Source organism: Triticum aestivum, chromosome 1D (genome assembly GCF_018294505.1).
Source record: "Triticum aestivum cultivar Chinese Spring chromosome 1D, IWGSC CS RefSeq v2.1, whole genome shotgun sequence".
In the NCBI taxonomy this organism is placed as follows: Eukaryota; Viridiplantae; Streptophyta; class Magnoliopsida; order Poales; family Poaceae; genus Triticum; species Triticum aestivum.
Window position 1 is genome coordinate 8,657,573 of NC_057796.1, and position 25,203 is coordinate 8,682,775.

The 25,203-nt window shown below is 41.3% G+C and overlaps 2 protein-coding genes across 2 annotated transcripts; both read left to right on the forward strand.

Moving 5' to 3' along the window:
* Positions 1 to 9,644: 9,644 nt before the first annotated feature.
* LOC123162454 (tricin synthase 1-like) lies at positions 9,645 to 10,879 on the forward strand. Its single transcript, XM_044580238.1, has 2 exons — positions 9,645 to 9,883; positions 9,970 to 10,879. Exons 1-2 carry the CDS (start codon positions 9,729 to 9,731, stop codon positions 10,559 to 10,561), a joined length of 747 nt encoding a protein of 248 aa, XP_044436173.1. The 5' UTR covers positions 9,645 to 9,728; the 3' UTR covers positions 10,562 to 10,879.
* Positions 10,880 to 19,258: 8,379 nt separating this feature from the next.
* Positions 19,259 to 21,039, forward strand: LOC123179872 (anthocyanidin 3-O-glucosyltransferase). Its single transcript, XM_044591768.1, has 2 exons — positions 19,259 to 19,796; positions 19,877 to 21,039. Exons 1-2 carry the CDS (start codon positions 19,295 to 19,297, stop codon positions 20,770 to 20,772), a joined length of 1,398 nt encoding a protein of 465 aa, XP_044447703.1. The 5' UTR covers positions 19,259 to 19,294; the 3' UTR covers positions 20,773 to 21,039.
* Positions 21,040 to 25,203: the final 4,164 nt, after the last annotated feature.

Below are 25,203 nucleotides of genomic sequence, written 5' to 3' on the forward strand. Positions count from 1 at the left end.
ATCCTAAGCAAAACATGGAGGGATTATATGCTCACCTGGGTTGGAGCCGAGTGTCGATTACTGTCTACTCAGTCACCGTCGTCTGATGTCCACTCCGTCGCCGTCGCCTGTTGTAGTTGCCAAAAATCTAGCATAGGAATGCAAATCACACCTCATATTAAAAACAAATTCAAATTGACCATTTCACTCGACATTGAGAGGGGGAGGCACAGATGTGGTACCTCAGGACCGGAGAACACAGGAAAATGCCAGAATCGGTTGGCGACCATCGTCGGCAGAAAGGGGGTCGTGGGGAGAGGGCGACGGCTTCGAAGGGAACGAGTGGAGTGGGCGAGTGGGGCGAGGGGGCCATGGCCCCTTTGGTTTTGACTGCGAAGCGTCCGACGCACCCAATAAAAAAATAAATGTTTCAACAAATAAAAAAGTCTCAAAAGACTAAAAAATATATTCTTAGTTTAATAACAAAGGTTTCAAAAAATAACAAATGTCTCAACATAATAATAAATTCAAAATAATTATTCTTACTTTAATAACTAAATGTTTAAAAAATATAAAATGTCTCAATGTAGTAATATATTCAAAATAATTATCCTTACTTTAATAACTGAATGTTTTGAAAAACAATAAGATATCTCAATGTAATAATAAAGTCAAAATAAATATTCTTACTTTAATAAGTAATGTTTCAATAAATAATAAAATTTCTCAATGTAATAATAAATTCAAAACAAATAATCTTACTTTAATAACTAAATGTTTGAAAAATAATAAAATGTCTCAACTTAATGATAAAATCAAAATAAATATTCTTAGTTTAATAGCTAAATTTTTTAAAAATAATAAAATGTCTCAACATAATAATAAAGTCAAAAAATATATTCTTACTTTAATAACTAAATGTTTCGAAAATAATAAAATGTGTAAACTTAATAATAAAGTGAAATAAATATTCTTACTTTAATAACTAAAATCTAAAATGTCTCAACGTAATAATATAGTCAGAATAAATATACTTACTTCAAAAATAAAAAATAAAAAAGACTCCTATATAGGCAAGACAATGGAGAAAACTTTTGTGGAGAAAGAAAGTTAAATAGTTTGACAAACAAGTGCTGCCAACTCCTATATATATAGGCAAAAGTTTGTGTTGGTATTCACATTCAATGATCCCTAGCACTAGTCGAAATTCCAACGCCATTCCATGTTTCATGTTTCAAGACATGCTTTAATTTTCTAGAATAAAAATCCAACAAACTTCAACTTTGTGGATGGCTTGCCACAAAGATCTTTGATTTTTTTCCATTTCTTGTATGAGGCATACATATATACTCAAGGCACTAAATATTATTTTTGAAACAATTTTCATGCACTATTTCGTGTACTTCTAGTTAAAGTTGGATTATGTCCATTAGTGCCTGGAATTGAAATTGATGAATAAATATGAAATGTGAACCTAGAACAATGCTATAGTTGAACATGGATGATGCTATGGTCTATGTTGATGGTAGAAAAAGTGTCAAGGTCAAATGATGAAGCAAATATTAATTCACCTTCAAAGCTGACGTATTCACTCTCACAACCACAATTTTTCCTTGGAGGGGATTGATATATAAGCTGCGTACATGCCAACTGTAGTGAAACCTTCTTAAATTTTACCACAACATACTCAGGTCATATAGTGAAACCATGCCAAGTTTTAGGTTTTTCTAACTTAATTTAAAAAATTTAAGATTATAAGCCAACAAACTCGACGGTTGTGGTTGACTCTTGCCACATAGATCTTTGAAATTAGTTTTCATTTCTTGTAACCATTTTTATGCATTATTTCACGTACTCGCATTTGAAATTTGAAATATATATTAAATATCTAGAAGTGCAATTAATGACTTAAATATAACAAATGAACCCAGAAATGTTAAATTTGAACACGGAAGATTCTATGGTGTATGTTGAGTGCAGAAAAATTTCAAGCTCAAGCGATGAAGAAAATGCCAATTCACCTTCAAAGCTATGGCGAAAAGTATATCTTCAAAAAAAAAATATGCAAGGTATATCACACGGTTTTGTTTGGAATCCTGTATGTGATGATAGACTACAACATACACATTTTTTTACAAAAATCATGTGCACATTATTGCACACAGTTTCCTTCTTTAGATGTGTGTGCAATGATACACTACAGTGCACACGCAATTTTTGCAAAGAAATGTGTGCAAGATAATGTACACATTTGCATTTTTAAAACCGTGTGCAATGATAGGATACATCGCACAATCTTTTTTGCTAGAACCGTGTGCAATGTGTCGCACACGGTTGCATTCTTGAACCGTGCACAATGATAGATTACATCTTACACACATATTTTGCAAAAAGTATGTGCAAAGCATCACACACGATTGTGTTTTCTAAAACTGTGTGCAGCATTGCGGCATCACACACGCTTTGTTTTGAAATGTGTGTGATATATACATCTCACAGTTTTTGTTTAGAGGGTGTGATAGATGTACTGTATCTTAATAGCACCATCATGTGCACGGTATCTTCTAGAGGTCACGGACACTGCAGGACAAATAATGGGCCGGTAAGCATAGGAGCATGGAGACGAATTGTCTTACTAATCAAGTCTGTCCTTGGTTTGTCCCCATGCTCCGTCCGCTTCAGCCACAGTCGCACAGATTCGCATAGCAAGCATGTGTGGACGTGACGGGTAATGCATCTGTGCATGACCAATGTAATGGTAGCTGTCCTGTCACACGCATCAATCAATTCATTGATGTGTCAAGATCAAGGGGGCGCGTACAACACGGCGGCACGCGCGGCTACGCCAGCTAACTGACGCATTGGGGTCGAGGGAGGGTGTCAACAACTCTGCACGCGGATCAGCAACCCTGCCAGCTAACTAGTACTGTACGAGCATAAGGAGAGCTGATCCGTGGATCGGTTTCATGTAGCAAAGCTTAGCTACAGCAATCAGGTGTTCACTGCACGGATGGGTGCCCGCATGAATGGGATGATGGCAGCGGTCGTAACAGACGAGGCTTACGGCGGGTTGGCTCATTGCTGCGGAATGCAATGTAAGTATAGTTACGACCGATTAACCCTACTGGAATTATCGATTTTTCCCAGTGTCAAGTTGTTTGTCAAGTGTATTTTATCGGGCACTCCACAAAGAGAAATTTTGCCGAGTGTCACCTATAAACACTCGGCAAAAATCAGTCACTAGGCAAATCGGTTGTTTGCCTAGTGTTTACGCCCAGAAAACTGTAACACTAGGCAAATAGCACAGAACGCTTTGGAAAACAGCTTAAACGCCCCAAACATGCGTGTGCCGGTAGTCATTCCCAAACATGAAGTTTATTGATCTTTTTAATTCCAAATGCAAACGAATTGTATAACATGAACCTAGGCAAACATGACCTATGTTGAGTCCCTTGAGAAACCGCTCGCCAAAAACCCGACACTAGGCAAATTGGTCGTTTGCCTAGTATTCAAACTTGGAGGACTATACCACTAGCAAAAGAGTACAAAACCCTCGAAGAACACCCTAAAAGCCTTCAATTTTCTTTTCTTTCTTTTATTTTATTTTCTATCCTTCATTCTAACAAGTGGAGCTTATTGGTTCTATATCAAAACTTGGTATTTTTTAGGGTTCGTTTGCTATTTTTTAGCCATTTAGTGCATTTCTGGGATTTGGTAATATAATAAAAAAATGCTAGTGCATGAAAAGTTGGGTTAAAATACTATTTGTGTTACCGAATCTATGTTTAGGCATTATCTAATAAAAGGAAAGGAAGTCCAAACATGATGATGTCAAAACTCAACCCAAAACATTGAGGTTATTGGGTTTTAGGGTGTTCTTCGAGGGAACATAAGTCTATGTTTAGCCACTATACAATAGAAGAAAGGAGATTCCAACCATGATGAGGGTGCCAAGCCTCAACCCGAAACATGAAGGTTATTGGGTTTTTAATGAGAAAAAAAAGTAAATAAAAGTATGAAAAACAGGAAACCTTGCATGAGGTCATTATATGATCCCTAGAGGAAGTGAAGAAGTAGGTTGAACATGATGTGCTATATGTCACGCAAGGGGTGTCACAGTCAATACCCTACATAAGAGGTCCTTACCACTCAACGTAGAAGAAAGGCTCCAAAACAAAAGGCTGAAGAAAGAGCTCAAAAGGAAGGGAATGGGAGAGATGGTGAAGCAGAAGATATGTTCACAGTGGCGAAAGGATATGGAAGGGGAAAATGGCAGTGAAAATTGACCACTCACTGGATAGAAAGTTCACCGAGATATTAGAGAGAGAGAGAGAGAGAGAGAGAGAGAGAGAGAGAGAGTGGCATGGGAGGCGACCCCAATACAGGATGCTGATCCTACAGCGGAAAACCTAGCGCATTTTACAGGAGGTTAGAATTTTTTTTGCATGAAGCTAATGGCTAGAACTACTCGCCAATCGGTTCTGAATGTGTACTATGGCAACTTTTTTACCAACCTAGGTTTTATACTATAGTTCTTCGAGGAGTTGCATCTTCTCTACAACTTTGATAAAATCAAGGTGCATCTTATTTAGTGCTTCACACAATTGTTCTCTACAAGGCTGTAAACAATAAACAATAACTCTATTGTTTACCTCTCTTGCAATTGATCGCATAATAAGCAAAGAGGGATCACGTGGGTTTCTTAGAGCTAATCCGAACAATGCGAAAATCAGTCGACTACCATAGGGATTTGACCTTCTAATATGTAGTCAAGATGTTGATTGACCAACACGTTGCAGAATTATTTTTACTTGGATATAATGATGGGTAAGTTAATTATACAACCACATATACATTGATTGTGTTTCATTCAATATAATCCGTAAGTTCATGGTTTTCTTCTTTGTAGGGACCATTGGAGCTTGATTGTCATCGTTTCAAAGCACAACAAAGTCTACTACCTAAATTCTCTATACAAATCTTCTAAACCTCTGGATATAACATTTATTAAGGAATTCTTGTCTAGATATTGAATTCTTTGTTGGTTAAATTTTTATTCATATCTTATTTTAGAATTGAGCAAGAAAAATTCATCTTCATTTCTAGTGTGTTTTCCAAGTACTTCCGTCTTGGAGGGAACCATGTCGAATGGAGTAAACCTATGGAGCACGTGCCCATTTTTTCAGAAAGATATCCGAAATATGGATATTATATGCTAAAGTCGACATCTATCTGTGATTTATGTTATTTATGTGTTCTGGTTGCTAAAGAAACACATTTTTCAATGTATATGTCCCAAAAACATATCTTAGGGATTAAGTTTTTCTTAGACAAAAATCTAGTATCATCAACAGCCAGAAGGAACCAACCTTTATGTCTTCTATGTTTGCAAACACATGAATATATTATGCCCATCTGGTGCAACATTAAATTCTGACAGTAAACCACACGTAAATCTGTGTGTTAACTACTTAATTAATATTTTACACTACATGTATGGCACAATATGATCTTAAAAAAATGTGCAGCTCTTTGGATTGATGACCGATGATGTGCTTCCCAAATCTGACTTGCCCGATATTAGGGAAAATATTTCCTAGTTCTACGTCAAAATTGTCACTAAAAAAGGAGGAGCTTTTTTCTCACCTCATGAATAAGTCTGTTTTGAATTATTGTTTTATGTGCTTTCTATTAAACATTTACACATGAATTTGAGTTTTTTATCTGATGGATGATTGACATGAGGTGTAGCTCTTTCGTAGAATATTATTTTCCGGACAAATAAGTGTGTGCGATTGAATTCAGAAAGCACACGCCGGTGAGAATAGAACCGTGTGTGATGCACTAAACATCAAAGATAGTATGGAACAACAAAACTTGTGTGACAAGACCCTACATCGGACCTCTCCGGTTGTTTTGAACCGTGCGTGATCCGCCGTGTCCAATGCTAAACGCAATCTTACTCACAAATTAGACGACAAAAGTGTGGGATGGCATGATCCATCGCAGACTTTTTATACAACACTTTTTCTTCGATACACCCCCCTAAACACATTGACGGCTGAGATCTCTATATACCCCTTCATAATAAAGGGTAGGATGGTCTTTTCACCCACGCTCAGCTGTTTTTTACTTTCTTTTTAAGTGGACATAGACTGCAGGTAACATGAATCGAACTCAAGATCTATTGCAATTTGGAGGACCACACTAACCAACTAGGACATCCTATTGCTTGTACATATTTACTTCTTTTTTAATTTTCTTCTACTTCTGTTCGCCGTCCTATTATCACTATTTCTTTTTCATTTTTTCTATTTTTTTCAAAACATACTCCACCTTATATTTTTTTTAAAGGGTCACTTTTTAAAACTTTGTTCATAAAGTACAAATATTCGCATTTTAAACAAAAATGTACAGATTCAAAATTTCTCAGAATGTCATAACATGACTATATTTTAAAAAGAACGAACACAATTTTGAACACAGGCATTTTTTAAAAAACACTGTGAAATTACAAATTCTAAGTAAAAATCAGAAATATGAACACAATTTTGAAACCAATTTATTTTGAATTTTGGATTTATTTTGAATTTCGTGAAAGTTCTTTGAGCAGACATTTTATGTATTTGTGTAGAAAAAAACAAAAGATTATTTTTAAATTCCAAATAAATTTTGAAAGCATGAACATTCTTTGAAAATGCATAATTGTCGAAATCATAAATACTTGACATGGTGCCTTGGAATGGTGATACAAGGCCCTTGAATTTTTTGGTCCATTTGAATGATTTCGAAGAAGGTAGTGTGAGATGGAACCTTCCGTCCAACCCGATTGCCCTACCTGATCTTTTTTATATTTAAATTTCTGAACATTTTCTTAAATTCGCAAACTTTGTGTTTCTAATTCATGAAAAAAATCATATTCAGGAACTCTTTTCAACTTTTACAAATGTTTCAAAGCACGTTGTGTCACGTTTGGCTAGTGTTATAGGTGGTTTTCACTGGGAAAACCCAAAAAATGAATAAAATGTCAGAACTTAATGAAATATATCATGGATTCTTGGGATGGTGATGCTAGTGCGAGAAAATCTTGGGTCCATTTTATTAAGGCGAAAAAATACATGTAGATTTGCCCTACGGACCTACCGGAACCATCACCTTTGAACATGATGTGCTTGTTGCCATGCATGAAAATGACACCAAATTTTTCCTGCATGTAGGCATGCTCATGGATGGCTTCCATGCACAGTTTGAAGGAGTTCAGACACTGAACACACATTGTGTCACACACGGCTAGTGTTTTAGGGTTTTTCACCGGAAGAACCATAGAAAATACATAAAATGACAGAAGTCAATGCAGTTTATCACAAACACTTTTCATGGTGATGCTAGTGGGTGCAAAAATTTTGGGTCCATTTTATTGTTGTGAAAAAAAGTGCATCCAGACTTGCCCTGCTGGCCTACCCGAACCACCACCTCTGAATATGATGTGCTTCTTATCATGAATGAAATGACACCAAGTTTTACCTGCATGTGGGCATGCTCATGGAAGACCTCCATGAACAATCTGAAGGAATTTGAACATCGAACGCACGTTGCATCACGTATGGCTAGTGTTTTAGGATTTTCTCATTGAAAAAACCCTAGAAAATGCATAACATGTCAGAACACAACAAATATCATGAATGCTTGGCATGGTGATTTTAGTGTGTGGAAAAAATCTAGGTCCATTTTATTGATGTGAAAAAAATGTGCATCCAGACTTGCGCTACCGGCGCCTACCCGAACCACCACCTTTGAACATGGTGTGCTTCTTGCGTTACATGAAATGCCACCAAATTTTGCCAGCATATGGGCATGCTCGGACAACAAACGCAGGTTGCATCATGTCCAACTAGTGTTTTAGGGGTTTTCACCGGGAAAACCCTAGAAAATGCATAAAATGTCAGAACTCAGTGAAATTTATCATGGATGATTGGCTTGGTGATGCTAGTGTGTCGAAAAATTTGGGTCCATCGTATTGATGTGAGCATTTTTTACAAAGAAAAAGAATAAAAAACAAAAAACAACAAGACCGAAAAAGAAACAAAAAAGGACAATAAACCGGTCGCCGATTGATATATTTTCATTTTTATTTTCCTATTTAATAGATGTTCAAAAATTTTAAATGTGTTTGATTTTTATATGTGAGCATGTTTCTGTTTAAATGAACATTTCTATTTAAGTGAACAATAAACAAAAAAAAAATTTAATAGATGTTTAGAAATCTAATTATATTGTTGTGAGCAATTTTCTATTTAAACAAACAATTTTGTGACATATCTCTCTATTTGTTTTTAAATACGAATATTTGTACTTTGGGAGCCAAATTTTAAAAAGTGAATATTTTTTGAAATTTTAAACAAAAGTTTATTATTATGATAATTTTTTTGAAAAAGAAAATAAACCAAAAAAGAAAAAAGAATTGAAATACGGAAAAGAAATAGTGATAAAATGACTGGTTCAACAATGGGCCGGCCCAACCATGAATTGAAGTAGAAGAAAAGACAAAAAAGAAGTACATAGGGACAAGCGTAAGGTTCTCCTAGTTGGTTAGTGTGGTTCTCCTTAAACCAAAAGGTCTTGAGTTTGGTTCACCACCTGCACTATATTTTGAAGTTTGATAAAAAGTGGGTATGATGCCTCGTACGTGTCGCATATGCATATGAGTATATGGTTTGACGAAATGACCATCTGTCCTTATACGGTTTGTGTGGGGGGCTTGGGTGTAGCAAAGCAGGCCTCTACAACAAATAAAGCATGTGTGATGGTCGAAACAATCATACACATTTACATCTACCAAACCATGTGTGATAGGACACATTCGCAAACGGTTCCCTTACCTTACCGTCTGTGTTGACGAACTACTAGACATGTTTTGTTCACTAAAGACGAGTGCGATAGTACACTAATCCTAGATGTTTCGGTACATTCAACCATATGCAGTGGGTTCAACCATATGCTGCGAAGTTTCGGCGACGGGCGCGGATGGATGGACACGTGCACGATGGTGGCGTTGTCTGGTGCCATGGTGGCGTCGACTGCAGGCTTGGCAAGGTCTGTGCGTTAGTACCTGCTCGGAAGATGGATCAATAACAGACGGCGGCGGCGGCCTCTGAGAGTATGCCGGACTGGTGTGTGGACCCGGCAATGCGGCTTGGTTGGAGCATTCAGCTTTAGATGTTAGGCTCTGGTGCGATATCTGTTGGTATTCAGCTCGGACATTTGGCACCCGTTCATCAAATGGATAGAAGTAGCGATAGATGTTGTCAAGGTGGTGGCTTCAAACCTATTAATGTATTATATTGTAAGGTCTTTATGAATAATTAATAGAATGACTGCATGCATCGCCCAAACACGCAGAGGCTGGGTCATTCTCCTTTCAAAAAAAAAAAAATGCAGTGGGTTCAACCATCGCACAGAATTGAGTTTTGAAAACTGACTGACATAAAACCCTATCGCACACGTTTTTCCGTAATGTATGCGATGCCCCACCTCCGCCGTGTTGTCCAACATCGGAAGGTGATGGTTCGACCCAATGTGCACTAGTGGCGGATCCTGTATCCCAGTCCAACAAACTACCACTATAAAACCAAACCCCACTGCAATGCAAGTATCATTAAATCTGTGCGCTAATTTGTGTGTGAGAGAGAAGAGAGTGACTCTTTTATAAGTGCTTTGATCTTTGCATTCTCCGAGACCAACCAACAGCAATGGCGGCGAGTGGCAGCGACGTCAATGCGAGCTACAACATCAAGCATCTGCTCAAGAGCGACGCCCTGTACAAGTACATCCTGGATACCACGGTGTTCCCCCGAGAGCCGGAGTGCATGCGCGACCTGCGCCTCTTCACCGACAATCACCAGAGGTAATACACACGTACCATATATATACAGAATTACTGCTAGGGTCGTCACCTCAGTCAAATTCATATTGGCCGGCCGGTGCTTCCAGTGGCATCATGCAGTCAACGCCGGAGGAGGCCCAGCTGCTGCAGCTGCTGATCAAGATAGCGGGGGCCAGGAACACGATCGAGGTCGGCGTGTTCACGGGCTACTCGCTCCTCGCCACCGCACTAGTGCTGCCGGAGGACGGCAAGGTGGTGGCCATCGACGTCAACCGGAAAGACTTCGAGCTCGGCCTCCCCTTCATCCAGAAGGCCGGCGTGGCGCACAAGGTGGACTTCCGCGAGGGCAAGGCGCTCGACCACCTCAACGAGCTCCTCGCCGCCGACCCCTTGGCTCAGTACGACTTCGCGTTTGTGGATGCCGACAAGCAGAACTACGGGCGGTACCATGAGCAGCTGATGCGGCTGGTCCGCGTCGGCGGCACCATCGTCTACGACAACACGCTCTGGGGTGGCACAGTGGCTGGCGTCGCCGTGCCTTCGTTAGACGTCCTGCCCAGCGTTGTTGTGGACGGTGTCGTCGCGTCCATCGCCGAGTTCCTCAAGGGCTTCAACGCCGAGCTCGCCGCTGACCCGCGCGTCGACGTCTGCCAGATCGCGGTGGGAGACGGCCTCACCATCTGCCGCCGCCTCGTCTGAATAGTACTACCATGATCCCGCCGGCTGGCAGGATCTGCTGCGTCGCCTCGTCCAACCCCTGGACACTAGCTTCTACTCAAGATTTGATTCGATAAGAACTTGTGATGTACTATGTGCTTTCCATGCTGTGTGCTTTCATTCAATAAGGTCCCAAAATACCCCCTCTGTCTCATAATATTAGACGTTATTACATCCAGTATGTGCCATATTGGATGTAATTATTAATGTCTTATGTTATGTTATTATGGGATGGAGAGAGTATTTGTTTCACGGATGGTTCAAGATTTTATTTCAATATAAGATGTGTTGATATGATTATGTCTCCTGGCATGATATTGTTGTTAGTCAAACGTGATATTTATATGTGAGGTAGACACACTAGACCGGTAAGTGATGTGCAGCTGCAACCCGTTGACAACATGAGGTTTCCAGGAGAGATAGGGATCTCAAAGGAGGGGATAGGAAAACAACTTATTTTCATGATGTGTCCAGCTAGAGGAGGAGAAAGACCTATATCCGCTCCCTATATGGCCCCAATGGTCATGTCACTCAAATCAATGAAATTCTAGGGGTTCTGTTTAAATCTTAATTTCCTAAGTACCAAGGAGAAAGTCCAAGATTTAGAAAATGAGCTCCTCTAGGCCCTTTTCATTGCTAGAATTATTAGCTGCCAGAAGTTAGTTACCTTCCAAACCATTCGTCCTCAAATAACTATACACAACCGACAACGACGGCGTAACTACCAATCACGAAATACCCAACAAGAGAAATTTTAAGATGCTAGTTCTTACCCCTTAAGTGGTAAAAGAAAAATTCGATCCTAGCTGTCCAGGTCAAGTTAAATTTGACTACATATAGATGGTAAGTATAGCAGATTGAAAGGAAATATTTTGACATATTTTATGTCCACACTTTCCAAATATAGAGATTTTTATGTGCACTATATATGTTTGGTTCATTGTACAATATACAACACACATATGCATTTATTTCCAAATATGATTATTTTTTCGTTCATTGCGACAAGTTTGTGCAATAGATATACTTGGTCAATTTTATCCAAAAATGTCCAAATTTTTTTGTTACTCTTAAGACATGCATGTGATACGAAAGTCTCAAAAAGGTACAAACCCATTTTCCAAAATATATTATCCAATGGTTGTATGTTTAGGAGGACAGTTGTACCACCATGCTCACTAAAGTTCAAATCCTAGACTTGACATTGGTAACTAGAATTTATTCAGGACTTCGGGCGTTGTGCGTTCAATGGGAGGAGACGTTCCCGTCGATTACGAAGGCGTTTGTGGCGGCTTTGTCAATCTCAAGATGAGCATATGTGCGTGTGTATGAGCATCTGCATCTATACTGTTTTCAAAAAATTCAGCACAGAAATTGGTAAATATATATATATTCCTTATTTGGTAGAGTGCAAAGACCATTTTAACCCTAGATAATTTTCTGTAGCATCTTACTTCCTAGGACGTAATACTAATAATACCGCTAGACTAACAAGACTAGACGGCTCATATCATCGGGGACAATCTTATAAGTTTTGATCCATTTATGTTGAGGCTTGCAATAATAATTTCAGAAAAGGTACATCCAGGTCTATGAGCAGGCAACGTCCAAACCACTAGCTTAGCTTATGGTTTACCCGGACTCTTCTGCAACCATGTCGCCTGCACTATGCATGGTGGACTGGAGGGTGGCTTGCCTGAAGGCTCTGAACCACCGCTGCTGCTTCTCTGATGTAGTCGTCGCGAACATGACCTGCTTGCTTCTCTTCGTGCCCTGCACGTTGCTGCAGGATGTCGCCGTCGCAGGCCACTGACACCTCTACTGCTGCACAGGTGAAGATAGGCTGAGCAGCAATCTGAAACACTGCAACAAGACACATCATTGCCATCACTACGGTGGCCATGATCCCTCTCAAGATTGGCGTCCTCTATTCTTCGACTGCAACCGTGTTGTCTGGTCTACATCCAATCCAACAGTGATTGCTGCTCGCTTGACCGTGACACCTTCATGGCCATCGCTCCTCTACCATTCAGGCATTCACCGTCTGGCTGTCGATTGTGTTAGGTTTAGCACACTGACCCATTTTGCATTAAAATATCACGGATTCCTTCCCCGTGCCAAATATCAAGTCATTTTTCAAATGCCAGGCTCTCAAGAAAATAAATATAATTTGATCATGGAGAGTAGCACTCAATTGGTCGAAAAGGATAAGAAACCAATTATTTGGTCGGCGTGCCCGTGCTGGTGACGGCCGTCTTCTGAGGCCGGCGAGCGCGGGCGGCGCGACCTGGCTCAGGCGTACAGGTGGACTTGGCTGGTGCGTTGCGGCTGCTGGTCGGCGAGCTGGCCTCGTCTCGCCGGTGTGCAAGGGTTGGGCCGTGGTTGCCGCGATTCATGCCGATCCGGCTGATCTAGATCTGAATCTGGGTGGTTGATGGAGGTCGGCCCATGGCTAGGGTCGGCCGGCGGCATGCTGGATCGGGGCGGCGTGGGGGCCTGCTGCCGTGATAATATAGATGGCGGTCCTCATGCTCCTCTCGCATCACGGCAACATCCTGCATGATCGGTCTTCCTTGATCTGGCCATTGACGTGTTCCGGAACTGCTATCGGAGATCTTGCCCAAGATATCTGGATCGGATAAAATTCGGCCGTGCACGCTATTTCAACCTACAAGGTTTCATGTGGGCATGACGCAAAGCTCTTTTGTTTGTTGACACCATGGGACATGTCGGCTTCTCGATTTCTATGGTGTAGACAGCTATGGAGAAGGTCATGGTGGCTGAGATCGGATGATCAGTTAGACGGACGGGGCCTTTGAGGCGATGGAGTCAGCTAGGTGTTTGCTAACTCTCAGGAGTAGCAGTGTCAAGTGGGGCGGCAGCACTGGAGGAATTCATTTTTGGTGGTGCTCCTCGGGTACCGAGCCGAAACTTTCAGGCTGAAAACCTAAGATCTTGGATCGGGCAACCACGGCGCTCGTGCACCGTTTCCTTCTTGGAGGTGCTGCTTTTGGAAACCTTTCATGTTTTCCGGGTGTTGTATTTGGTGGTGGTTTGTGTGTGGCTGCTGAGAGGAGTCGATCGAGACCTTTATTTTTTTATTTTTTTTCTTTGGCTGTGTGCATCGTGGATGTCTTCGTGACGAGGAAAAGGATCCCTTCGAAAGAATTGACCGAGGAGCTGTATGAGGTGAAAATATCTTGTAGGTGTAAAGGCCGGGTGTAATTGGTATCTTCGCGATATTAATATATTCCCCTTTTAAAAAAGTATTTATGCAATATATAAATATTTTTCAAAAATTTCATGTACATTTTCCATAATGTTATCAGCATTTTGTATGAATTATGCAAATATTCTATTACATTGTATAAACATGTTTTGAGTGCATGGTGAATGATTTTTCAAATATAAGGAAAACAATTTTCCATTTTAGAAATATAAGTAAAAGAAAATTATGAAAAAAAACATGCGCTGGACGGCTCATTTAGGAAGCGCCTATGACAAGCGCCATCATTCAGGTATAGCCTTCTCCTGAAGTTGTCCTGATGCCCATGTGCAGTAAGGCCTTCAACGGCTTTGGTTTTTTTTTTCAAATCTAAGAAAAACAAGATATAAAAGGTTGAAACAGTTTCGAAACATACTTGGAAATAAAAACTATGTACTGACTCACCTTCTGAGGAAGTATATCAAATTTAAGAACAGTGTATAGCAAAAAGAAAGCATACATTACCCAATGTACACAAATTAAGACATTGTGGCACACGTGGTATCCTGAAATTTTCCGTTAGTTGCGAAAAACTATATCCGTGAGTTATAACACCTAGATATTCATGAAATTCAACGGTCTGCAAGAACAAAAGTATTGAAATGTCAGTATTTGAGAAAGAACCAGAAATAGCCAGTAATAATGCATCAAATACTGATATGAATAGTTTACCTGTGCTAAAACTCCACGCCTGCACCGGTGGCCAATTATTTGGCATGGGCTAACTTGGGATTCACCTTTTGTGGGGACAAGGGCTTCGTTGGTAGAAGTCGATGGTGGAGTGAGCGCTAGCTTGTGGATGAGTGATTACGATGACGCTTGGTGATGACCTCGGTTATCTTTTTCTTCTTTGTGACGTTTTATAGCTTCGCATGGGTGGCCAGGTCGACCGGCACTGTGTGGGCTGTTGTGATGGTTTTAACCCAGTTTTCTATATATTAACCAGGAAACTTTCTTCTTCTTTCTTTAATGAATCGCCATCCTTCGGGTCTGACTTTATAACTGACAGATAACTCCATCTGTATTATGTTCTTTAAGTTCACCCAGCCCTGAAATAAAATTAAAGCAAGTAAGGAAAGGATGTACTTAAAAACTAACTGCAGTTTATCGATTTGGACATCTAACTTAGAAACACATAAATGTAGTATAGCTGGATCCAATTATATATATGAAAGGTAAATTGTACTTAAATGGCACTAAAACAGCATCATGAAAATATTGGCAAATAAAAACCACAAAGAGCAAGTTAATCATACATCATTCGATTGATCAACTAAGTTCAAATGTCTGGTTGTTAGTCAAAACAAACAGACCATGCATATTGTTGTTGTTTTTTTTCAAGAAAATTGTGCATGCTGTTTTTTGGAAGCATTAGCATTAGAGAATTGAAAACATTTGCAGTGGATGAGTTTCTATATCCATCACACTAATATGGACATGAATTTCTTTTTGTTGCACCTTAGAATGAAAATCTTAAGGAGTAATTTTTCTTACATGTCCAACCTAGGATATCACAATGCTCATAACAAAGCTAACCACGTGTTCCATACAACCTTAAGATCAAACTATGTAAAAAGATAGAACTTTGATCTCTTTGCTTGATTTAACATTTTCCTATAGTTAAGATCCAGTAACATGTGGCGACTACTTCTCCTATTTGTAACTATCGGAATCGACCAGTTAGGTGAGTGCAGGAAACATTGTCGATTTTTTTGTTAGATCTCAGTCAAGAGGCCATAATAAACCTAGCACTAGGGAAATTAATCTGGAAAGTTATGACAATCGGCATAGACATATCGGCAAAGTTTACAACAATTTACAAACAGGATCACATGTGTCCCACCTCGCCGCGCTTGATCGCGAGGTGTTGGTGTGCCCTCCTATGACAAATATTTTTGGGCCGACACTCGGCCAAGTTTTAGGCCACTAGTATTGTTCGCCTTTGCCGATTTTTTTCCACGACACTCGATGAACTTGTTTAAATTTGATTTTTTCTTCGGATGTGGTATAAATTTTTGGTGGAGTCATTAGCATAAAAATCAGTTGCAATCCAACTTTTGCACAAAGGCTGGTTGAGGCTCAGACTCAACCATTTGTTTGAACATTTAATTAAATTTGAATTCTTTTTGTGGAGATGTGTAATTTTCTTGTGTACCTCAATTTTAATTTTTTCCAGATCGAACAATCCAATGTTTTATATAATAATCCCCCTTCCTGCTTTTTCTCCCCAATTTCGTACTTCAATGTACATGCTTCTCCAATTGGCCATAATTTGTTGTTGTAGCAGTAAAAGTACTTCAGAAGGAGTCCAATTTTTACATCCCTTGAGATTTCATAGGTTGATCACTATTTTATTTTGAAATTGACATTGTCAACATTTTAGGGTGTGTTTGGTTGCGTAGCTCAGATGGGCTATAACTGAACTAGCCCAGCTAGCCTAGGTTGGCTTTGGTAGCCTTGTCATATGTTGCACATTTGGATGCATTGTTTTCGCCGTCAGTTACGTGTGGTTCTTTTGTGTACCTTATTTTTTTGCGCAGGGCCGTTTGCCGTTGAGGGCGAGCAGATTCGGCTCTCCCTGCTGGGAAAGGTTTCGTTGACCGAGTGAGGCTACTGGCCCTAAGAAGTCAGATTATTTTGTCGACCCCATATGGTGGTCTTTACCCAGCAAGGCTATAATGTTTTCAATATATGAGTCCTTTTTTGCAAAAAAAAAGTGTTTTTAAGATCAATAGTAGATTTTCTCCCTCTAAAAAAAAGTCCGACAAGTAACTTCTGCAAATAATGGTCATTTTTTCTTTTGAGAATAATAATTAAGGCAATAATTGAAAATAAGCATTGCTGGCATTTTGTTTCGCTAGTTGGTATAGCTGTACTGAAGAGCATGGGTGATATCTGTATGTGATATTTATGGGAAATTTTGTGTGTCGTAGTAAAAAATTTGTGATGTTCCAAAATGTTTTTTTGTCAATATAGTTTTTGTTAGAGCATCTTCAGTCACGTACCTCTAATTCGACCCCTCAAACGCATGCCGACGCGGCCGATCAGTGATCGGGCGTGTCCGTTTTGAGCCCCTACTTTTTCATTCGTGCAGCCACACTTCTCTTTTTTTTTTTCATATGTTGGGTCACTTGCACGTTTTGGTGAAGAAGAAGATAGAGAAAGAAAAGAATGAATAAAGAAAGATAAAATGTGGTCCAGGGCGGGGCCGCGTCATACGTGGCAGACTTACCGGACGTGACCGGGCACGTCCGCGAGCCCTTATATCATCCTTGTATTTAAGATGGATATGAGGGGTGCCGGTCAGTCTGGACGTGTATTATAATTGGGTCGTGTTTTTATGACCAGTCACTGAGCGGACGGCCTGCCTGAACGTTTGTGATGGATTTGAGGGGTCGGGTTGTAGATGCTCTTAGCGTACATGTTGTGTCTTCGAAAAGAAAAGAAAAATGGTTTGTGGTTGTCACCGGGTGAGGCCAGCTACCACCATCCCTTTCATGCAGGCACCTACCAATCCGTACAGTCTACACATGCTTGTTAGATGCTTGCTATAGGTTTATTAGTAGCTGGTGCTCCCGAACGTTCCGCGTTGTTGATCTACATGCACGTGTGCATGCTCCCTCGATCTAAGAGCAGTGTCGCCTTCTGCTCGTCAATCCGTTTTGAGTCCTTTGGTTTTTATATGGATGGGTAATATTACCTCGGTACCAAAACAATTGTCTTATATTTATTTAGATATAGATGTATCTAATCTAAAACTAAGATGTGTCTAGGTATGGATGTACCAGTTTAGACATATGTAAAACAACTAATTTGGGAGGAGTGAGTACATGCGAAGACAATTAGGAGACTGACACCTAAAGAGTGAGCTAGCATGAGTAACTAAACGAATTACAGCAGGAACGGATGGTTGAAGTTTCGTAATATCCAGTCAGTAAATATATATTGGATGATTGATTCTCCAAGTGTTGCAACAGAAATTGGTTACAACATATTTCAGCGAGATATGCTGGTATGGAACAAAAACATCGGAACTGAATCTGGCCATACATACAATTTATTATATTTAATAATTGTATATTTATAAAATATTTGTTGAACATTAGCATAATACTAGATTGGGAAATATTTCCCATGCATGGTTACTTATTTAAGTGGGACTTTTCTTAGGTAACATGTTTGCATGTTAAGAGAATTTAGTGCCAATCACTTATTTGGTTATACTAGATAATGCCTTGTGCTATGCCACCAAAATTTATTGCTATAAAATTAATGAAAATATAATATAATATATAATAATAATGCCTCTATAAACTTGGTGCAGATCACCTATTTAGTTATGCACACATATTTCAGAGTCAAATATTTAGTATTTCAAAACAGTTATAGCAATATGTTCAAAACAGTGATATCAATAGTTATTCTAGATATTAAAAGACTATTAAAATAAAAAAATATGTGAAACTATTTAAATATTGATGTTTCTTTTTCAAAAATATGTGTGTTATGAATTTTTGAAATAGTCAAGGAAATAATTTTTCGAATTATTGAAACACTGTGTTTGTGAAAGTAGTAAAATATGATAATTTTTATTAAAATTAAAATTATTGAGATATTTTTTGATAATTTGTAATTAGTGCAAAATGAAATTTAGATTATTCAAATCTGAATTATGCAACAATTGAAATAATGTGGTTTGTTTTTTCTGAAATATGTGTGTCATGAATTTGTAAATGTTGGTTATAAATATTTCTAAAAAAGCTACTACCACTTTTTAAAATATGTGAAATATTTCTAGAATAGCTAAATAAGGCTGAAATAATTTTACACATATTTTTTACCTAATGAAATAATGGAAATCAAACTTGTGTGTTTTGGGGGCAAATAGTAGTTTGAACTTTTTTTTTTACTAGTCACCAAAATATTATTTTTGGCATAGTCACCAAAATATTACTTGAAATAATCATTGTATACTTTAGATATCTTCATTATAGTTGCAATCGTTTTTAGTTAATTTAAACTGATTTACATATTTTAGAAGAGTTGAGTCAACACATACACCCATTCATATGGACGCATGCACGCACGCCTTGGAGCAGGCACATTATCTCGATATTCACAAAGTCACTGCATGCACCTTGTAGTCGATGGAAAACCCTGAAATAAATTCAAAAAAATATGAATACCAATGTAAGTATGGGACTTGAATTCGGGTGGTCTGGTTTCACCACAAGGACCACTGCATGCACGCCATCAGTCTGAATGTTTAGTTTGTAAATATTCAGTCGACTTTCTGCGCCGTTCAGTTGGCATACAAGGCAGATCCAAACTCGGTTTTCCAGCGCTAAAACAATACGACTTGCCGAGGCCTATATAATGAGAGAGAAAGGGATGCTGGGAGAGACGCACTACGGCGGTGCTGCACTGAGACTGAGAGACGAGAGTACACCATGGCGGCGGCGCCGCACGTTGTGGTCGTCGCCTTCCCCTTCGCCTCCCACGCGGTGAAGCTGTTCCGCATAGCACGCGCCCTCGCGGCGGCGGCGCCGGCCGCCACCTTCTCCTTCCTCTGCACCGCCGCGCAGCTACAGGAGCAGCAGAAGAAGAGTACGCTCCTGGGGAACCTGCGCTTCGTGGAGGTCCCGGACGGTTTATCTCCGAGCTCGGAATCGGATGGCGCCGCCGCGGTGCCGCCGCCGCACCCCAAGATGCGTCTCAAGCTCTTTATGGAGGCTGCCGCTGCTGGCGGGTTAAGGGAGGGGCTGGAGACGGCTCGGGCCTCCGCGGGCGGCGCCAGGGTGACCTGCGTCGTCGGCGACTCGTTCATGTGGATGGCCGCCAAGGCGGCCGCCGAGGTGGAGGCACCATGGGTTGCCGTCTGGACCGGCGGCCCCAGCGCGCTCCTGGCGCACCTCCGCGCTGACGCGCTGCGCGACGACATCGGCGATAAAGGTACGACCGATGATGAATCCATCAAGGAAGCTTAGCTTAGGTGTGTAGCTGAATGCTCGAAATTAACATGGAACCTGCAGCGGCGAGCCGAGCAGACGAGCTGCTGACCTCGCACCCGGGCCTGGGAAGCTACCGCGTCCGGGACCTCCCCAACGGCATCGTCTCCGGCGACATGAACTCGCCGATCGTCTCCTTGTTCCGCCGCATAGCGGAGCACCTTCCCCGTGCGGCCACCGCCGTCGCCTTCAACACCTTCCCGGGTCTCCTCCCGGACGACCTCACCGCCGCTCTCGCCGCGGAGCTCCCAGAGTGCCTCCCCGTCGGCCCCTTCCACCTTCTCCCATTCCCCGGCAACGACGACACCGTCGAGACCAGCGCCGACCCCCACGGATGCCTCGACTGGCTCGACCGCCACCCCGCCCGTGCCGTCGCGTACGCCAGCTTCGGCACGGTGGTCACTGCCGTGGCAGGAAATCCGGAGGAACTACGCGAGCTCGCAGCCGGGCTGGAGTCCTCCGGCGCGCCGTTCCTCTGGTCGCTGCCGAAGGAGTCCTGGCCGCAGCTCCCGCCGGGGTTCTTGGACCTCGAGCGCGGCAAGGTGGTGCCGTGGGCGCCACAGGCGGCCGTGCTGCGCCACGCGTCGGTTGGGGCCTTCGTCACGCACGCCGGGTGGGCCTCGGTACTGGAGGGGGTGTCCGCCGGCGTGCCCATGGCATGCCGCCCCTTCTTCACCGACCAGAAGATGAACGCGCAGCTGGTGGCGCGTGTCTGGGGTTTCGGCACGGTCTTGGAGGAGCCCATGACGCGCGAGGCCGTTGCGGAGGCGGTGCCGTCGCTGCTCGCCGGTGATCAGGGCATCCGGATGTGGGAAAAGATGCAACAGATGAGTGGCATGGCGGCCAACGCGTTCGCGCCCGATGGCGGTAGCAGAAAAAACTTAGATAAGCTTGTCAAGATAGTCTGTGGAGAACTGTGATCTGCCATGTGAGTCTATGGTTCAATATGATCGTCTCTTCATCAGTTCCTGGGCCAGTTCTTTTGAGCTATGCTGCTGCGAGAATAAGCTATTGTGGAAATAAGCTCCGGATAAGCTCCTGTGAAAATAAGCTTCAGATAATAAGTCAATGAGTTCTTTTCAGTGCATGTTTTTTCAGCTTATCTATGGTATAGACAGTGAAAAGTCTGTAATGCCCTTGGATAGTATTGTTGTTCTAATTAAAGGATATCCAGTTATTTTTCATCATTTTGCTGCTCATATGAACATAAATTTGACTTTCAAACACCACAACATGTTATAATCAGACAAAAGCATTACTCATACCGTTGCTGCCCCAAATCACGAGCAATGTGATTACGTCGTGGAGAGTGCAAATTTTTGTTTCCTACCTTAGCACTCTAGTTAAAGCAACGTCATGGAAAGCTCCTCCTGTTTCATTTTTTTTGATTTGGTAGCCCACCCCTGATGCATAAGTGATAGGCATTGTTGGTTCCTTGATTTCTAGTGTTTGTGATGCATGGATGGTATGTGATGCCACATTTGTAGTTGAGCTCATTCACATAAGAGAGCAGCTTGCTTACTACTACTAATTCTCTCAGTCACATTTATTTCTAGTTTAGTGATGCCTACAACCATTGCTTTTGGTTTGAGCTAAAAAACAATTTGTTATCTGTTATGTCTGCAGTAGCGGAGGGGTTCTTTCGGTACAGCAGCAGAAAGAGGACACATGGCTGCATCTACAAGGTTAGCAGTAGCAGCTCGGTAGATGCAGGTACACCGCCATGGGAAGGTTTCCCGTCTCTAATTTCGTTCGATTAGAAAGCCCCCTTGATGCATAAGTGCCGGGCTTTGTTGCTAGGACCAGAGCCTACTACTTCTACTTGTGCCAGTCAGATATGTTTCTAGTCTAGTGATGCCAAGTGTTGCATGAATATTGGACCTGGACAAGTGATTTTTTTTCACATAACTGTTGCTTGAGTTGAGCATGTTTACTTGGCTGCTCCATTTTATTTATCTTGATGGATTAAACATCACATGTTTCTTTTCTAAGACACAAACATGTCTTATATGTGCTCGAGATTTAATCTTGGATACAAATAAAATGCTCATCCTTGTGTGAAAAGATACAAGAGATTCGGGGCATGGCTGCTAGCACGTTCGCGCCCGACGGTGGTAGCAGGAAGAACTTAGATAAGCTTGTCAAGATAGTCTCTGGAGAACTGTGATCTGCCATCTGGGTCTATGGCTCAATATGATCGTCTCTTCATCAGTTCCCTCTCTATATGCCAGTATGCCCAACGCAGCCTACGTGCTCCCATCGAAGCATACCAGCCGGCGGGGCAGCCCCTTTGTCGAGAGATCTTATGTTTGCCGAGTACCCGTCCTGGCAAACTAGGCAACCAGACAGACAAGTGGCATCTTCATGTGTTTCGGCCTTTGTCAAGTATCGTGCCTAGCTAACTCGGCAAATATGACCGGCTCGCTGCCGAGTACCCAATAGAAAGGACTCGGCGAAGGTGCTTTGCCGAAAGGGGGTCTACCGAGTGTAACTCTCGGCTAAGCATTTGCCAAGTGTAAGCAACTTTATTTTTGCAGAGTAATTATTCGGGCCTCCGGCAGAGAGCACGGTATCCCTGAATGAGTCTGTTATTGGAGATATTCCTCAACTTTGATCAGACGAGAATGAGATCCTATCTGCACCGTTTACTGAGAAAGAGGTTCTCGATGCAATATCACAAATGAAACCAAATAAAGCACCGGGACCAGATGGGCTCCCTCCAGAATTCTATAGGAAATATTGGCATATTATTAAGGATGATCTTATGCCTATGTTTCACAATTTTTTTAACGGTCACCTTGAACTCTTTCATCTTAACTTTGGTATGATAAAGCTTTTGCCAAAAGAAGAAGAAGCAGTTCGTATCGAGCCGTCCAGGCCAATATGTCTCTTGAATGTGAGTTTCAAAATTTTCACAAAGGTGGGTACTAATAGACTGACACGGATCGCTATTCGGTGGTGCAGCCGAGTCTGACGGCTTTTATGCCTGGGAGACATATCCTAGAAGGGGTTGTCATCCTTCGTGAAACTCTACATGAAATTCATTCGAATAAACTAGATGGGGTTATCTTCAAAGTGGATTTCGAGAAGGCATATGACAAAGTTAAGTGGCCTTTCCTTGAGCAGGCAATGCGCATGAAGGGTTTTAATGAGGCGTGGCGGAATCAAGTGGGTACTCTACTCCAATAAGGTAGTGTCAGAATTAAGGTGAATGATGATACCGGTCACTATTTTCAGACTCATAAGGTCTTGAGACAAAGGGATTCGATGTCTCCTCTCTTATTTAATATAGTGGCGCATATGTTGAGGGACTTGTCCCTCATCTAGTCGATGGGGGAGTTTCCATCCCATAGTATGCCGACGAAACTATTCTTTTCATCGAACATGACCTTGCAAAAGCTCGGAATATGAAACTAGTACTATGCCTCTTTGAACAATTGTCAGGACTAAAAATCAATTTTCACAAGAGCGAATTGTTCTGCTTTGGTAGGGCCAAAAAGGAGCAAGATGCTTATAGACAGTTGTTCGGATGTGAATTAGGTTCTTTGCCCTTCAGTTATTTGGGTATACTGATTCATCATCGCAAACTTTCTAACAAAGAATGGAAGTGCATTGAAGATCGAATTGAAAAAAAGCTTAGCTGCTGGAAGTGCAACCTAATGTCATATGGAGGTCGGTTAGTGCTCATTAACTCAGTACTTACTAGTATGCCGATGTTCATGTTATCTTTCTTTGAAGTACCAAAGGGGGTACAGAAGAGACTAGATTTTTTTCGATCTCGATTTTTCTGGCAGTCAGATGAGGCTAAGAAGAAATATCGATTGTCCCGATGGGATATCATTTGTCGACCTAAGAACCAGGGGGGTCTCGGCATTGAAAACCTGGAAATTAAGAATAAATGTCTCATGAGTAAATGACTGTATAGATTATCGGTAGAGAATGATGGTATGTGGGCACAGATATTACGCAACAAATATCTGCAATCATAAATGCTTGCCCAAGACACCACGAGACCGAACGATTCGCCATTTTTTAAGGGACTTATGAGAACGTAAGATTTGTTGTTTCGTAGGGTCAACTTTTTTGTTGGCAATGGAATGACAATAAGATTTTGGGAGGATACGTGGTTAGCGAAGACGTCACTAGTCATACAATACCCCACCTTATATAATATTGTACAACATAGGGAGGATTACGTGGGCACAGTACTGCAATCGGTACCCTTGAATATTCAGTTTAGGCCATCTTTAGTTGGGGAGCGTTGGAACTCTTGGATGCACTTGGTACGGAGATAGATGGAGGTACGATTATCCGACCAACCTGATTCGTTGCACTGGAAGTTGGCTAAAAACAGAGTGTTTACGGTAAAATCTATGTATATGGATTTAATCAATTCTGGCGCAATCCGGAGAACGGTACATATTTGGAAGATTAAGGTTCCTTTGCGTATTAAATTTTTTATGTGGTTTGTCTACAAGCAAATGATCCTCACCAAAGATAATTCACTAAAGCGACAGTGGGTAGGCAGTTCACGATGTTGTTTTTTGTGATCATGATGAAACAATACAATACCTCTTCATAGATTGCCCTCTCGCGAAATTACTTTGGCGAACGATCCATATAGCATTTAACATTATTCCTCCAGTTAACATTGAATCATTATTTGGGACGTGGTTAGCTGAAGTAGAACATACTACTGCTTCTCGTATTCGGATTGGAATATGTGCGCTTATTTGGGTTATATAGAACTGCAGGAACGATATGATTTTTAACAGACAACATATTTTAACCTTATTGCAGGTCATCTTCAGAGCTACGACATGGATCCGTATGTGGTCCTTACTCACTCCTATGGACTCCAGGGAGCCGTTGGTTACTGGGTGCAACCAGTGGGAGATGGTAGCACCGGCTATATTTAACCAGTTTGGATGGCGGTCGCATAACAAGATAGGAGTCTAGGGATCTTGTCCTTTTATTCATACCGGTTGTGGTTTTGAGTTTTTATGTGTTCTTTGGTCCGTTTGCGAGCTGTAATATTTTTTTTACTTTGTACTACTTCGAGATTTTAATAATATGGTTGCATGCATCGTTTAGACGCAGAGGCCGGGGGCACGCCTCCTTTTCCAAAAAAAATGCCCATTTGACACATGGCAAACAATATTCCGAGTACTCGTTGGAAAGGACTTGGTGAATGCACTTTGCCAAATGGGAGTCTGCCGAGTGTAACGCTCCGCAAAGCATTTGCCGAGTGTTGTCAGCCCTTCACCGAGAACTCATAGCACTCGACATACAAAAAAAATCAAGTAGTGCTCCTAGGGCATCACATTTATAGGACATCCCTATTTGCCTCC

Excerpts from the sequence above, each read along its gene's own strand:
- LOC123179872 (XM_044591768.1), top strand. The coding sequence starts at position 19,295 with ATGGCGGCGGCGCCGCACGTTGTGGTCGTCGCCTTCCCCTTCGCCTCC. Across the intron at positions 19,797-19,876 it reads CGACGACATCGGCGATAAAG|CGGCGAGCCGAGCAGACGAG; the intron begins GTACGACCGATG and ends TGGAACCTGCAG.
- LOC123162454 (XM_044580238.1), top strand. The coding sequence starts at position 9,729 with ATGGCGGCGAGTGGCAGCGACGTCAATGCGAGCTACAACATCAAGCAT. Across the intron at positions 9,884-9,969 it reads TTCACCGACAATCACCAGAG|TGGCATCATGCAGTCAACGC; the intron begins GTAATACACACG and ends CGGTGCTTCCAG.